Source organism: Euphorbia lathyris, chromosome 3 (genome assembly GCF_963576675.1).
Source record: "Euphorbia lathyris chromosome 3, ddEupLath1.1, whole genome shotgun sequence".
NCBI lineage: Eukaryota > Viridiplantae > Streptophyta > Magnoliopsida > Malpighiales > Euphorbiaceae > Euphorbia > Euphorbia lathyris.
Window position 1 is genome coordinate 69870679 of NC_088912.1, and position 13721 is coordinate 69884399.

The 13721-nt window shown below is 31.9% G+C and overlaps 2 protein-coding genes across 2 annotated transcripts; one reads left to right on the plus strand and one right to left on the minus strand.

Moving 5' to 3' along the window:
* Positions 1-7068: 7068 nt before the first annotated feature.
* LOC136223213 (uncharacterized) lies at positions 7069-8005 on the plus strand. Its single transcript, XM_066011099.1, has one exon. It carries the CDS (start codon positions 7118-7120, stop codon positions 7706-7708), a length of 591 nt encoding a protein of 196 aa, XP_065867171.1. The 5' UTR covers positions 7069-7117; the 3' UTR covers positions 7709-8005.
* Positions 8006-8983: 978 nt separating this feature from the next.
* Positions 8984-13243, minus strand: LOC136223169 (protein NUCLEAR FUSION DEFECTIVE 4). The gene is made up of 3 exons (XM_066011037.1): positions 12811-13243; positions 9957-10861; positions 8984-9874 (listed from the first exon to the last, which is right to left on the minus strand). Exons 1-3 carry the CDS (start codon positions 13138-13140, stop codon positions 9406-9408), a joined length of 1704 nt encoding a protein of 567 aa, XP_065867109.1. The 5' UTR covers positions 13141-13243; the 3' UTR covers positions 8984-9405.
* Between the last annotated feature and the right edge of the window lie 478 nt (positions 13244-13721).

Here is a 13721-nt window from a genome sequence, read left to right on the forward strand (position 1 = left end):
CATGGGATGTTTTGTGTCTGAAATCCATCCAAAAATCTGCACTATAAAATGTTATAACATCCGACAAATATAACGTTTCATTCTATAAATATAATCCAATTAGCATTCTTACAAATATCGAGATTCCTTAATTAAATTTTTGTCTAAATGTAATTAAACAATTAAAATGCCCGTGAACCCTATATATTAGATTAGATTAGATTAGAGACAACATGTGAATATGAAAGACAACATAACATATGATATAGTTATGTGTTGGACCCATTTTCCATTACTAAATCAACCCCACCACATCTTTGCATGTGACACCTTATTTTTCATTTTTATTTTTAGCCATCCCTGAATTTTTTTTTTCTCTTAAAAAGAGAAAGGATTAAAATTATTTCAAATTGAATCAATTTAGTTTAGTATTAGGTAATAGCTATTGTAGTTGTGGTTATCTGTTCCGTTGCAGTTACAGTTAACTATTTTGCTATTGTTAGATATTGTTATTATCTAACTAATTATTAGTATTTAATAAAATTGTAATTAATTAGTAATATATTTTAAATTAATTAATAAATAAATTATAAAACTAAAAATTATAATATACAAATTTACAAAAAATAATCTAAATAACTAAATAAAATAAATTAATAATTTAGTGTATGACCAGGTAGAGAGGATAGAGTACAAAGAACTTCTACACATTAAGTTTTTAAAAATCCAATTATGATTATTATTTGTTCACGTGAGTTATGGATGGTTATTTCATAGAAATTATGATTTATGTTGATGATATGTTCTTAATTGGTTCTTTAACAAAGTAAATTAGATCAACCCAAACATGACTATATATTTTTTTAGATCTAGATAAGTATTGAAGAGGAATAGTTTACTTGATCCTATAGAGCATGCATTACCCAACAATTGAGTTAGTTTATGCATGCACCAACTCAATTGTATTGGAAAACACCAATGTACTTGAGAGACACTAATACCTTAAAATTGTTTTATCCCCGTGATAATAATTTCAAGTTAACAAGATTATACAACTTAAATTGAGGTTAGTGCAAAATTACAAGGAAATAGGTAAATGGATATTGTACATTCCTTGGCAATAGTCTGCAGGGCCGATCCTGAGGTTTTAGAGGCCTATGGGCGAGTTACTAACTAGGGCCTTAATAAATAAGTACAAGTAAGAAATAAAATAGAAAAATCAATTGTATAAAAGAATATTACTTAAAAATGATTTTTTTTGTTACATTTAACAAACAATCTAATAAAAACATTTCATATGAAAAAAACATTTTATATTCCTTTAAGTACCCCGTGTTTCAATTAAAAAAAATATTCCTTTAAGTACCCAATTTCTTATACAAAATGATGTCTATGAGCATTATTCTAAATGCAAAATTTTCAAATTTAATAGATTATGAAATAGTTCTAATAGATTTTATGTTCTTCGGGACACAAAATATGATAACAGAAAAATAAAAAATCAAATCTGAAAATCATCTCACTTAACGGACTTTAGCGGCTAAGTTCTTGAAATTGGAAGATTTTGATGCATTTCTCCAAATTGTCATTGAAGACCAAGTAAATCAGAATCTGATAGAGTTTTGCAAAGACGGGAGAGATAAATTAGAAATTTTGTTAGAAATGATGGGTGAGAGAGATAATTATGGAAATACTCTCTGAGATAAATTAGTGAATTGATATCCAACATTTTTATTAAAAAATTTGGAAAGAATGTGAGATAAATTAGAAAGTTTGGAAACACTACTTAGTAACTGATGCCCATGTTTTTACTCAAGTATAATTTCTTTTTGAATTTAATCTAATGTCAAGATTTTTAATTTGGAAAGTATCTTATAACAATGTTTTTAATTAAAATATATTTTCTTTTTGAATTTAATCAAGTATATATAGTTTAAAAGCCTATAATATTACCATACATTACTATAATTGGACCCCTTTCAACCATGGGCCCTGGGCAGGCGCCCCTCCTGCCCATGCTCAGGGACGGGCCTGATAGTCTGGTATCTCCAAAGAAATAAATCACTGTTAGTAAATCCATAGTTGAAGCAAGTATAGAGATATGACTATTACCGTTTATAAACTCAAATGGTTGAGTTATTTGTTGTCCGAGTTTCAACTCCTAGATACACTACCGTTGCTTTGAAGTGTGACAATATACATTGATTGTGATGCAATTTACGAGTAAATAATAATGGTTTCATCATCACACCATATATCTCATCACAGATTGTGTGATATGTTTTTAAGAGTTCAAAATGAATGTTTTTATAAAGTTCAAAATAAATATTTTTGAAATGATAACACCGTATATCTCAGTTAATATAGTGTCATCATTTCATTTGCATTTGAAATTTACATTTTTAAGAGTTCAAAATGAATGTTTTTATATTTGTGTGATATGTTTATAGAAAAAATATATAAAAAAAACTCATTTCAAACTGTAAAACATATAATTCCAAACACAGATGAAATGAATAACGTATGTTAATTGAGTTTTGTGTTCACAATTTATTAATGTGACAAATATATACTTAGAGGGAGTTTGGTTGCTCATTTTCATGTTCATGTTTGCATTTTCATTTCAAGATGTAAAGTTTTAGGTGTTTGGTTAGTGATCTCCTGTTTGCTTTTTACACTTGAAAAGTAGCTTTTTACGGAAGCAGGAAATATCTGTTTTTTGGAAAAACAGTTTTTTCCAACAGCAAACATCAAACCATAACAACAAACAATAAACAAAAGGTAAAACAAACCGCCTGATAAAAAAAAAATCAAAAGTATAACATATTAACATAAAAGATAGGAGATTCAATGCACAAAATCGGAATGATAAAAAAATTTACTTTCACGCTTTTAATTCTTTATCCAACATTACACACAAGTAAATAAACAAAGCTCACACATAAGATTGAATAATTTTTATATTTAATTATAGAACTAAACTTATTGATCTAATTAATCCCAATTTTGATTCTGTTACTAATTAATTATAAATTAGATGACATAATTTATTGCTTATATTTTGGTAAAGATAATAATAGAGGCTACTTTTTTTTTTTTTTTTTTGGTAATATAGGGGTATTAGATAACATAATTTAGTGTTATAATAATAGAAAAAAGAAGAATTAGTTAAATAGTGACGGCATAGTAATAATATTAAAATATAATTACGCTAAAACCATATTTAAGTCTAAATCAACAATATACAAACACTATAATTTATCACTAGGATGACTCTACCTACAAATTTTATTCACAATAAAAGAAAAAAAGTCATCTCAAAAATGATATTTATTTTGCTTTAAATTAATTATATTATAGAGTCTACCTTGTTGTTTTTCTTTTTCTTTATTATAAATTTATAAAATATGACTGAATTTCCTTAATAATCTTTTAAAACCAAAATTTGACCCAGGCCTACAATTTTTAGTTTATCATTAAGCTTAAAGAAAAGAAAATTCAAATTCATTTATAATATGCCAACAGTATTTGTTTTTTTTTTTTTTTTGAGAAACTTAGTTATTTTTTTCTTGATAAGCAAGAGGTCAGCAGTTCCAACTTTTCAATTGATCATATTCTGATTTCCCTAATGATGCCTTAAATTACTACTAATTGCTAATTAGGCAGTGATCATCATGGTAGACAACAACTACAAAAATAAAATAAAATAAAATAAAGCAACAATTAATTAAACTAGAAGTCAAACTCAACTTAATTAATAATAAGACAAATTAATATTATATATCCAAGCCTTCCCACTTTTTCTATTGCTCAAGAAAAGCAGATTCCAAAAATCAAATAATTTAAATGTAGTTATTATTAATTAAACAGAAAGTTAGCAACCAAATATATTTATTTATTTTGTGGTAGAGAAAAAGGCACCACTTATATAGTCAATGTTTGTATGCATAGAAATGGTCAAAAGGAGCACCCTTAATGGAAATTTTACACATTAAAAGGCTTTAATCCAAAGTTATAACTAACTATATTGAATTGATTAATCAACCTTCCTATCACTTTAAAACTCTTTTAAGTCACATATATATGGTTTCTTCCATTTCAAGAATTCAATTAATTAGCACATTATTAGAGTTTTAACAAAATTTGGTTGAAATCCATAGAAATTATTAGATGATTCAAATCATTAGGTAGCATTAGATTTGTTGACGGGTCCGGGTACCCGTTCAGGTCTGTGTCTTTTGAACTGGGTTTGGACAAGAAAAATTATCTTTAGGTCCAATCCGATCCAAGTTTGTTAAAACTGGTCTATATTTTGGACGGGTTTGGACAAGAAAAATTATCTTTAGGTCCAATCTGATCCAAGCCTGTTAAAACCCGTCTATATTTTGGACGGGTTTGGAATTTATAAAAATAGCATGGGCCAGTCCAGCTCGGCCCGTCTATTAATAATAATTAATAAATTTATACATTTATATATTATTATTTATTTTTAAGTATAAATTTTATTTTTTATTAGTAAAAATAATATATAGATTTAGATGGGCTTATATAAAATGGACTGGGTCTGGGATGAACATTTTTAGATAAAAGTCCGTTGAATCCAACCCGAGCGCGGCTCATGAAGAGGTCTAGGTAGCATTGGATGGAAATATATATGCTCAATACTTTATTCAAAAAAAAAAAAAGGCTCAATACTTCCACTATTCTAAACTTGTTTTATTTTATCATTTAACACCATCTACTTGGTATCCAACCTATCATTCATTTCAACTCAACAAATGTAATACTTACTGTCACTTTATATATCTACATAACATTAATTAGTCCATTCGATTTACTAAATGTAATACTTTGTGTCCTTTAGGTTCTTATTTCTGTTTCAAAGTAATGAAAGGTTCTTATTTCTATTTCAAAGTAATGAAAGAAGAGTTCACATCAAAATGCAGACGTATTAAAATAGATATATAAGATATCTTAAAAGATGTATTCAATGCGATATAAATATAAAAGAAGCTAAATTTATGTCAATTTTGAGTCGAAAGAGATCGCGAAGCTAAGTGATGAAATGTAAAGAGTTGAGACGACCACAAAATCTGAGGAAAAGCAAAAGTATAGGCAAGTTTGAATATTTGTGGTAGAATTTGCCCACTTTTCTCCACTAACCGCACTTTGATAAGTTTTATTTTCACATATATATATATAGTTGAAGTTGTACGTAGACAAGTAGAGTAGTTGTGTCTCCACTACTCACTAGTATTTTCCCATGCCGTGATTGATGCCATTGCAATTCCACTAGTAAGAAGGAAGAACTTGAGTTTACAAATTTTACAAAGAAATAAAAACATTATGTATCAAGTATTTAGTCTTTTTATTTTAAGACATTAGATCTACTTGTTAATTAGTTGTATACATATAATTCAGTTAAAATAGTTATGCATTATTTATTTTATTTATATTTAAAATTATATTTTTTACTATTCGAAATATATAAAAGAAGATGAGAAGAAATGACAGTATATTTAAAAAAAAAAGAGAAGAAGTCTACTGCAACTAACTACTTTATATAAACCCTAAACGTTTAACTATCCTAACAAACTAACTAATTCTAACTATCTTTAGTTACAAATAAGCCGTAGTTAATGTGTAGTTAACTTATATGGTTAATACCCCCGTCAAGATGAAAATGTGAAATATTTAATATGCCTGATCCCTGCAAAACCGAATGAAATAATGGTGAATGTAGGCCTTTTTGAAACAATTGGCTTATTGATGAGTAAATGCAACAAGCAAAAGATGAACCTTGTCAGATTGCATTTTTCCCGGATGACATAACAGTTTATCTCAATGTGCTTTATTCTATTATGAAACTGCTTATTTTTTGCTATATGTATTGCTCACATATTGTCACAAAAAAGCAATGTAGGTTGTGGATGTTGAACATATAAATCATTAAGCAAATACATTAACCACTATAATTCACTTGTTGTTGACATCATAACTCGATAGTTAAGACTCAATCATATATCATATATTAATCTATAACACACACTTACACGCTCTGATACCATATCAAGGAACCGATTTGACTAAAAGCTCAAACTGATAGTTAAGGCTCAATCATATATCATATATTAATCTCTTACACTCTTAATCTCTGATATTCTCAACATTCTGTTGATAAATAGTTTTCCTTTGTTCTTTATTAGATTTCCGTCCGTCATATTCATACCGATGTATTTATTACTGAATCTCAGCTTCACACTCGCCGCACCAATTGATGTATAACATAAATTTAAGAATGAGTTTGAATAGAATAGGCTCAACCTTTTCTCCTATATTTGAGCAAATCTGATGACTCATCGCTATAAGCACTTTGAAGCTCAAGTCACACAATACTCAAATCTAAAAACTAAAGTAAAAAACAAAGGCTAGGATTTTTTTTAGCATACGTAATGACCCCCATATATATATAATCAATGTACCTTTTTTTTATAACTATTCTCTGTTAGCACCTTTTGACATGTCAAGATTTTATCAAATTATCATTTTTCCAAATCAAAACTTATGTGTGAAGGTTTCTTTTTTATACTCAAATCTGGCGGACACGGCTATTCTTTGCTCGGCTTATCTGGGAGCTGCCTTATAAACTTTCACTCCAAATGTACTGGTAACCTTATCTCAAGGGACTGATATTAAGGTGATTTTCAAAATTGAGGAAATCATTAGACATTTTATTGCAATATATTAAATGCATGAGTTTGTTTGTTTACTAGGTTCATTAAATCAGGACCACTCCGAAATTTGATAACTTAGCACATATTTGGAGAGAAACGTAATTAAGATTGTAATGTAAACCCCACATCTCTCTTTTCCCTTTTATCTTTAGTCACTCTCAAGATTCAACCACACCACACCCTAACTATTTTAATAAAGTAAGTCCATTGTATACACACCATATGCATACACTCATAGCCATTGATTAATCATATGTTGTCCAATCAATGGTTATGAAATCGTCCACATGGCAAGCACGTGTGCACCGAATTATCTTATATTCCACAAAAACAAGCACATGATTCATGGTCACCTTATATACTAGTTCACACTTTTCAAAGTCCTCCAAACAAACACTCCCCAAATGGATTGGTTCTCCTGGCTATCAAAAACGGGGTTAGAACCATCTCTTGTATATGAATATGGGGTTGCTTTTTCACAAAACGAGCTAGAACATGAAGATCTAGCATATTTCAACCATGAATTTCTTCAGAGCATGGGAATATCCATAGCCAAACACAGGCTAGAAATCCTCAAGGTAGCCAGAAAGGAGAGAGGAGGATCAGGAGGTCGACATGGTATGGCAAGAGTTATTGTGGCGATTAAGAGAACAAAGAGATGTGTTTCAAAGTATATAAGAACATGGGTTGGGAGAGATGATGATGAGTCTGCTTCTTCTGGACTTGTAGTGGTTCCTAGGCCTGCTGGTTATGGTAAATGGAGAGTTAGTATGTTGAAGAGGAATAACAAGTTGTTAATTGGTCAACAGAATAGATTGCTGCTTACAAATGGAACTAATCTTATGGTTTCTGCTCCAAGATTAGACAGCTTTTCAAGTCCTATGGTTTATCATAAAGAAGAAGATCACAAGGTTGAAGAAGATGATGGTTACTGGGCTACTGGTGTTGAAGAAATCAGGTGGGATGCTATGTTTCAGAATTTGAAACCAACTTGAATTTTCTTTTTGATTTCTCACCCAATTCATGGTTTTCTTTTTTAAAAAAGAAAAAAAGAGTAATGTTTGAGTGATAAAGGAAATAGCTTTAGCTTTTGATCAATTAGAGGGGGGTGGAGGGTGGGGCAGAGGGTATACTTTGGGATGAAGGGTCAGTTTGAGCACTGAGATTGTCTACCTTTGCTTTTGTAGTTTTGACAGAAAAGAAGGGTGTGTTAGACTATTATTTGTGTCTTTCTCAACACTGATTGTTATAGTTTTCTTTGCATATATTAAATTTTACTGCATTTCTCTTCATGTTTTCACTTCCATTGACCAATTCCATCTCTATCAAGCTAGCTGCCTTTTTTCCTTTAGAATGGTCTAAAACAGGGGAAGATATTAAAAAAAAAAGGGTGATTGTGAAGATACAAATTAACTTCAACAAGTCAGTTTTATTTACTTTCATAGACTTTACTTTTTATACTCAGATAAGATCTAGATTTACCTCTATTGTTTCTTGAAAAGTTCAGATATCGTTTCTTGAAATGTTCAGATTTATTACACGATGCAATTTTAGTAATATAGTAAATATTTTAGCCAATTTATTTATTAAAGTAGGGACCAGGAGCGGGGACATCCCAACTAGATTGACACCTAGCAACCCCCAAACCTGAGTTCAAATACAATAAATAAAGAATGAAAAGTACAACGAGAAGCAAACCAAATGGCTAAATGAACTGATATAAGTATCCATCCTAAATGGCTAAGTGATATAAGTATCCATCGTTAACGTTATCACTATTTTAACTAGAATAAAAAAAACGATGCATATCCCACCAATGTAAATCCACGCTAATTCGATCAAAACTAAAAAATGCATCGGCTACTTGATTTCTTTCCCGATAGACACAAGAAATTACGACTGTCATACTACAGTTTTTTATTAGCATTTTGATAAGTTATCTGTAAGTATATTAGTAATAGCTACATATTTGAGACATAATTAATGTTTGATTGGACAACATTAGAATAAAATAGCACACAGCACAATTTCATACGCTAGGGGATAATCATTTTAACAAGCTAATAAATACTTCATTGGTTTTGATGAAAAATCTAAAAAAAAGAAAAAGAAAAATAGGAGTAACATGTTTTCTCCAAAAAAAAAAAAACATTGGGCTGAATTTGTACATAGATATTTAAGATCTGGCAAAAATTGCAGAGAACTATATTCCTTAGTTCATAAAGGAATTGAAAACAGAAGTTAGAACAAGAAAAAAAAGAAGTAATAAAAGAGGTAATTCCATTTCAGTAGATTATTTCTCTCTTTTAATAGTAAGAGGATAACTAAACTCCTGAATGGAAAACAAAGAATACATGTACCAATTTTTCTTTGTTTTGGATAATATTGAATCTTATAGCACAAACTGAGGATCATCCTATCTCAGTTTTGGCTCAAAATTTAATACATGATGAGGGTAGGATTAGGAACATTATAAATTGGAAATCTCCCCCTAAATTTCTCAAGTCAGTAAAAGAGTTTTTACTGAACAAATCCTAATTAACCTACCTATACGCCAAACTCCTTATTTAGGGGTATTAATAAATATCTCAGCATTGTCAGCCTATAACCATTAAGTTACCATACTCCTATGAACTCTGCAAAATAGGTATCTCTTAATCATTTATCAAATAACATACTAAGCTCATCTTCCTCAATGCCCTGAAGATTGTCGCACACGAAAAGAACCGCTCGAGTAAAGCATTTGGTAAACTGGCCGTATCCTAGTCGTTAGGATTATGCTCAGAATGGTACCCAAACCACAAAATCCGGCTAGGCAAAAGAATGTCACCCTGAAGCAGTCAGGACCTACACAGGTTGAGGAGCTTCCTTGCTTAGTAGCTTCTGCATCATAAACATATCCAGCAAGCAGCCCTGAGAAAAGAAGAGCACCTACAGGATTTCCTAGCAACATAAATGAGTATATTACACCAAAATGTTCCAACCCGAAAAGCTCGGATGCAGTTGGCACCATTACAGAGTAGAGAATCCCATAACAGACACCAATCAGAGCTGTTGCAATATATAGAATATGCTTAACGGCAAATCCAAACAGAATGAACGTTATAATCATGATTATTTGTGCTAATGTCATCCACACCGTTCGAGGAATCGTTCTTGACCTGAAATGACATGAATTTTTCATATTAGGGTTCCAGACATTTTAAATCAATATAGTACTTAATATTCAAGTCAAGTACTGACCTGACAAAGTGCTCAGAAACAGCTCCTGACCCAAGGCGGCCGACGAAGTTGCAAAAGCTGAAGACTGCAAGCAATATTGTTGTGTCATCAAGACCAAATGCAACACCAATCTGAGCCAAGTTATTGAGAATGGTAACTCCGGAACCAACCCCAAAAAAGTAGACCACCCAAAGAAGCCAGAAATCAGCCTTGACTAAGGCCTCGAGAAATGTAAAATCTTCCCCTCTCTTAGGTCTCCTTTTCTTCTTCACTGCTCCCTCACCCACAGCAAGGAGGTATTCTACATCTGAAGTATAATCATTTTCGAGAAAACTTCCAAGCTGTGTTGCCGATGAAGATGGTGCCAACAAAGGATTAGCTGTGGTCAATTCACCTTCTCCCGAAACCAGACTTTCGAAAGAATCAGTTTCTGGGATATTGTTCTTACGTCTTGCAGGAAAAAGAGTCATTTTCACAGGAATTGCAAGAGGAGATAAGATAATAACAACCATTATGCCCAGTAGAACATATGAAACAACATAACTTAGAGACACCATATCACTTATTATGGTGGATATAAGAAGATAAAGCGCAAGCACAACGTTTGCAGCTTGGGTAAAAATAAAATGGACATGCTCTGAAGAGTCTTCTTCTCCAGAAGCTGGAGTACAGGGTCGGACAAAATACATCATCAGTAAACATATAATTGGAATTCCAACTGTAAGAAACAGCAGAAGCTTTGATGCTGAATCATCAAGTGCAAGATTGTATACCAATGTATATACTGCAGCAGATATGCCAACATAACCTTTGAGAATGCCGGAAACAGTACCCCTACTTAGGGGAAAGTTTCTCATATTGGTCACAAGCACAGCTGTACCAAACCATGCATTACTATTCGTGGCAACAACAAGTGCAATGAATAGCTGCAAGAGCAAAAAAACATAGAAGGTTAAAATTACATATACGATAAAATGGATAATTGGAACGAACTATGAGTTGATCATATCAGATACATGACAAACTTATGAAAATTTCAATCAACAAATTTCAAATAAAAGAAGTACTAATCACTACTCACAAGCACTTGCATACTATCATCATTAGATGTATCCATAAAAAGTAGTGCAAAAATGCATCCCTAATGCATCGAAATGTGAAGCAATGTGTTTCATCCGTTTCCTTCTAATTCAGTATTTTTCAGTGAAAATAAAGAGCCATATTGACAACTCCAGAATAACACACTTGGATGATTTGTTTCTTCACTCTTATCTCTGTTGTCATAAATTTTAGAAGACACCACCAGTTTCAGAAGTTATCATATGCACCAAATTGAGACATCCATATAAATCAGTTAGTCTCCATCCTCCTCATTAGCATCTTCTTTCTGTCTGGTACCATTCAAAACTACCATGTTTATGCATCTTATACTCCTCCTGAATAAATCTTTCACATAAATGATCATTAAATCAATATTACCCTCATCGAATTCCAATAATTTTCTATATATTAGCTGTTACAGAAACCCTCTTATCAGAGACCTTACTAAGATTTTAATCTCTGGAAAAGATGAAATGAGTCATTTTCAGAACCCTGTGGATTGCCTGAGAGACAACTCTTTAACTAGTTGACTCCGCAGCATTGCATTCATAACAACTGTTTCAAATAACAGTGGACGTATGTCTTTCCAAAATTAAATTTTGCAATCTCGTGACCAGAACTTAGTCCAAATCTGATGATCACTTGAATACTATATTACCTATTATCCTCAAACATCTTAGAACTTCTCAGACAAAGCTAGCCAAGGACAATATTCAATGGAATGCTCTACAAAAAGTATTCCCTAAACAATGGTTTCAGGAATCTATCCAATTTTCTTAGTCTGAATTTATAAAAGAAATTGCATAAGATTCCTAAACAAAAACCACTTATCGGAATTGTAGAGAGCCTATACTAAGTGGCACAGTTCCTTCTAACAAGGAAGAACTACCAGATAAATTACCTCTAATATTGCCATTTTGAAATTCTACCAACATAGGTCCATTAAGACTCTTAAGATGGAGTTTACTAAGGAACAAGACATATCTGATCATTTTCTTATTTTTTGATTGGAATATTTAAGTTGGTAGTTGTACATGCATCTTAAATATCGCTAGTAAAAGCAGAAAAACAGTTGCAATAGAGATCATTCATTAAATCACCAAATTTCATGACTATTTCATAATAAGTATGCTAGTAGATGTTGAACACTTGCAAGGGAAGCACATAAATTCTAAATTCCAGAGGAAATTGAGAAAGGAACAATCACTAATCTAAAAAGAAACAATTGAAGTATCCCTGTTTGACAGAACTACCAGGATTTCATCAAGAAATGATTTCTAGTTAAAAGGATGATGGCAGCAGATTATCCTATGATTAGGTCTTGAAACTAGTATGGTATCATCAGATTAAACTAGTAACAGTTTTGAGAAATCAAGTTGATATTCTCATCTTCAGAGGCAGGATTTGAACTATAAAACAAATGAATGTCCAAACAAGACTTCCCTCATTTCAAAAGTACATGGAGATCAACCAAATAACTACAATATTCTCCGGCCAATCAACACCATGTAATTTCTCACCAAAAACTTAATTTCATTTTGTAGCAAATTGAGTTTGGGAAACAAGGGCCAAATTACTCCTTTATCTCAAATGTATCCATAAAGCAACCATCTGAATTCCATGAAATATGTGTTAGTTTTGCAGGCAAAGGATGAAATCCTAAATGTATTTCAGTGTAATACATACTTCTATGAATACAAAGGACTTCAATTCTAGCAAAATCAACTACACTACTAGTTGAATGGAATGAATTTGGTAAGAATGAAAGACGCACCAGCCAATAAGGCAAGGCAGTGAGGGTTTGGCTAACAGCAAGCCAAAGAACGCCATAACCTAAGAAACAAGAAACGACACCCACAGCGAGGATAGCCCAAGGAGGGAACTTGTTGATAGCAATTCCAGGGATCAAGCCAACATTCTCTCCAATATCATTAGCGACTCCGAGGATAGTAATTTGCTGTTGATTGAAACCGAGTACTTTTTTGAGCGCTGTAGAGTAGAGTGGGAAATTGTAAGCATTCCCTGCAGCTATCTGAACCCATGCAGCAGCCGCTAATCCTACCCATGGTGGTCTGCTCCCTGCTTTTAGCACTATCTTTGGCATCCTCAGTTTCGAATTTTGGAGTGTAAAAAAGGTCAGTTGGTGGGTAAAGGTAGAAGAAGGAACAGTGAAGCATTCAATGGTTGTAGCATTAAGAAGGGATCAAAGGATGGGTGATGGTAGCCAAATTGGATTCTTCTTTTTAGCTTTAGCCGACATCATCACTTACGGAATTACAGCTTCTAATTAGGGATAATTACTAATCTAACTCAATCAAGGACCCCAATTTACATATCTAACCCACCTTGCCTCAAAGTTACCAAATTAGACACTTTCACTCATTTTGGACAAAACTAACCTTAGTTCTATTCGATCAATCGATCGATCTACTCTTTCTTTTCTTCTTTTTCTTCTTCTTCTTCTTCTTCTTCTTCTTCTTCTTCTTCCGCTTCTTCTTCTTCTTCTCCGTTTCAACTTCTTCTTCGGTTCATCTTCTTCAATTTCTGATACCAATCGATAGCGATTTTTGAGATTTTTGACATATTATGTTCAATTTTCCGTACAAATTGTATATTTTTAGCTTATACGCTTGCTTTTCTCGTTGGTTTTGCCTCTTTCTTCATCTGTAATGGTATCGTTTCAAT

Bases quoted from the DNA above. Each gene is read 5' to 3' on its own strand.
- LOC136223213 (XM_066011099.1), top strand. From the start codon at position 7,118: ATGGATTGGTTCTCCTGGCTATCAAAAACGGGGTTAGAACCATCTCTT.
- LOC136223169 (XM_066011037.1), bottom strand. From the start codon at position 13,140: ATGCCAAAGATAGTGCTAAAAGCAGGGAGCAGACCACCATGGGTAGGA. The intron at 10,862-12,810 runs GTGCGTCTTTCA...TTGCTCTTGCAG, and splicing joins CTGCCTTGCCTTATTGGCTG to CTATTCATTGCACTTGTTGT. The intron at 9,875-9,956 runs GTCAGTACTTGA...ATGTCATTTCAG, and splicing joins GTTTCTGAGCACTTTGTCAG to GTCAAGAACGATTCCTCGAA.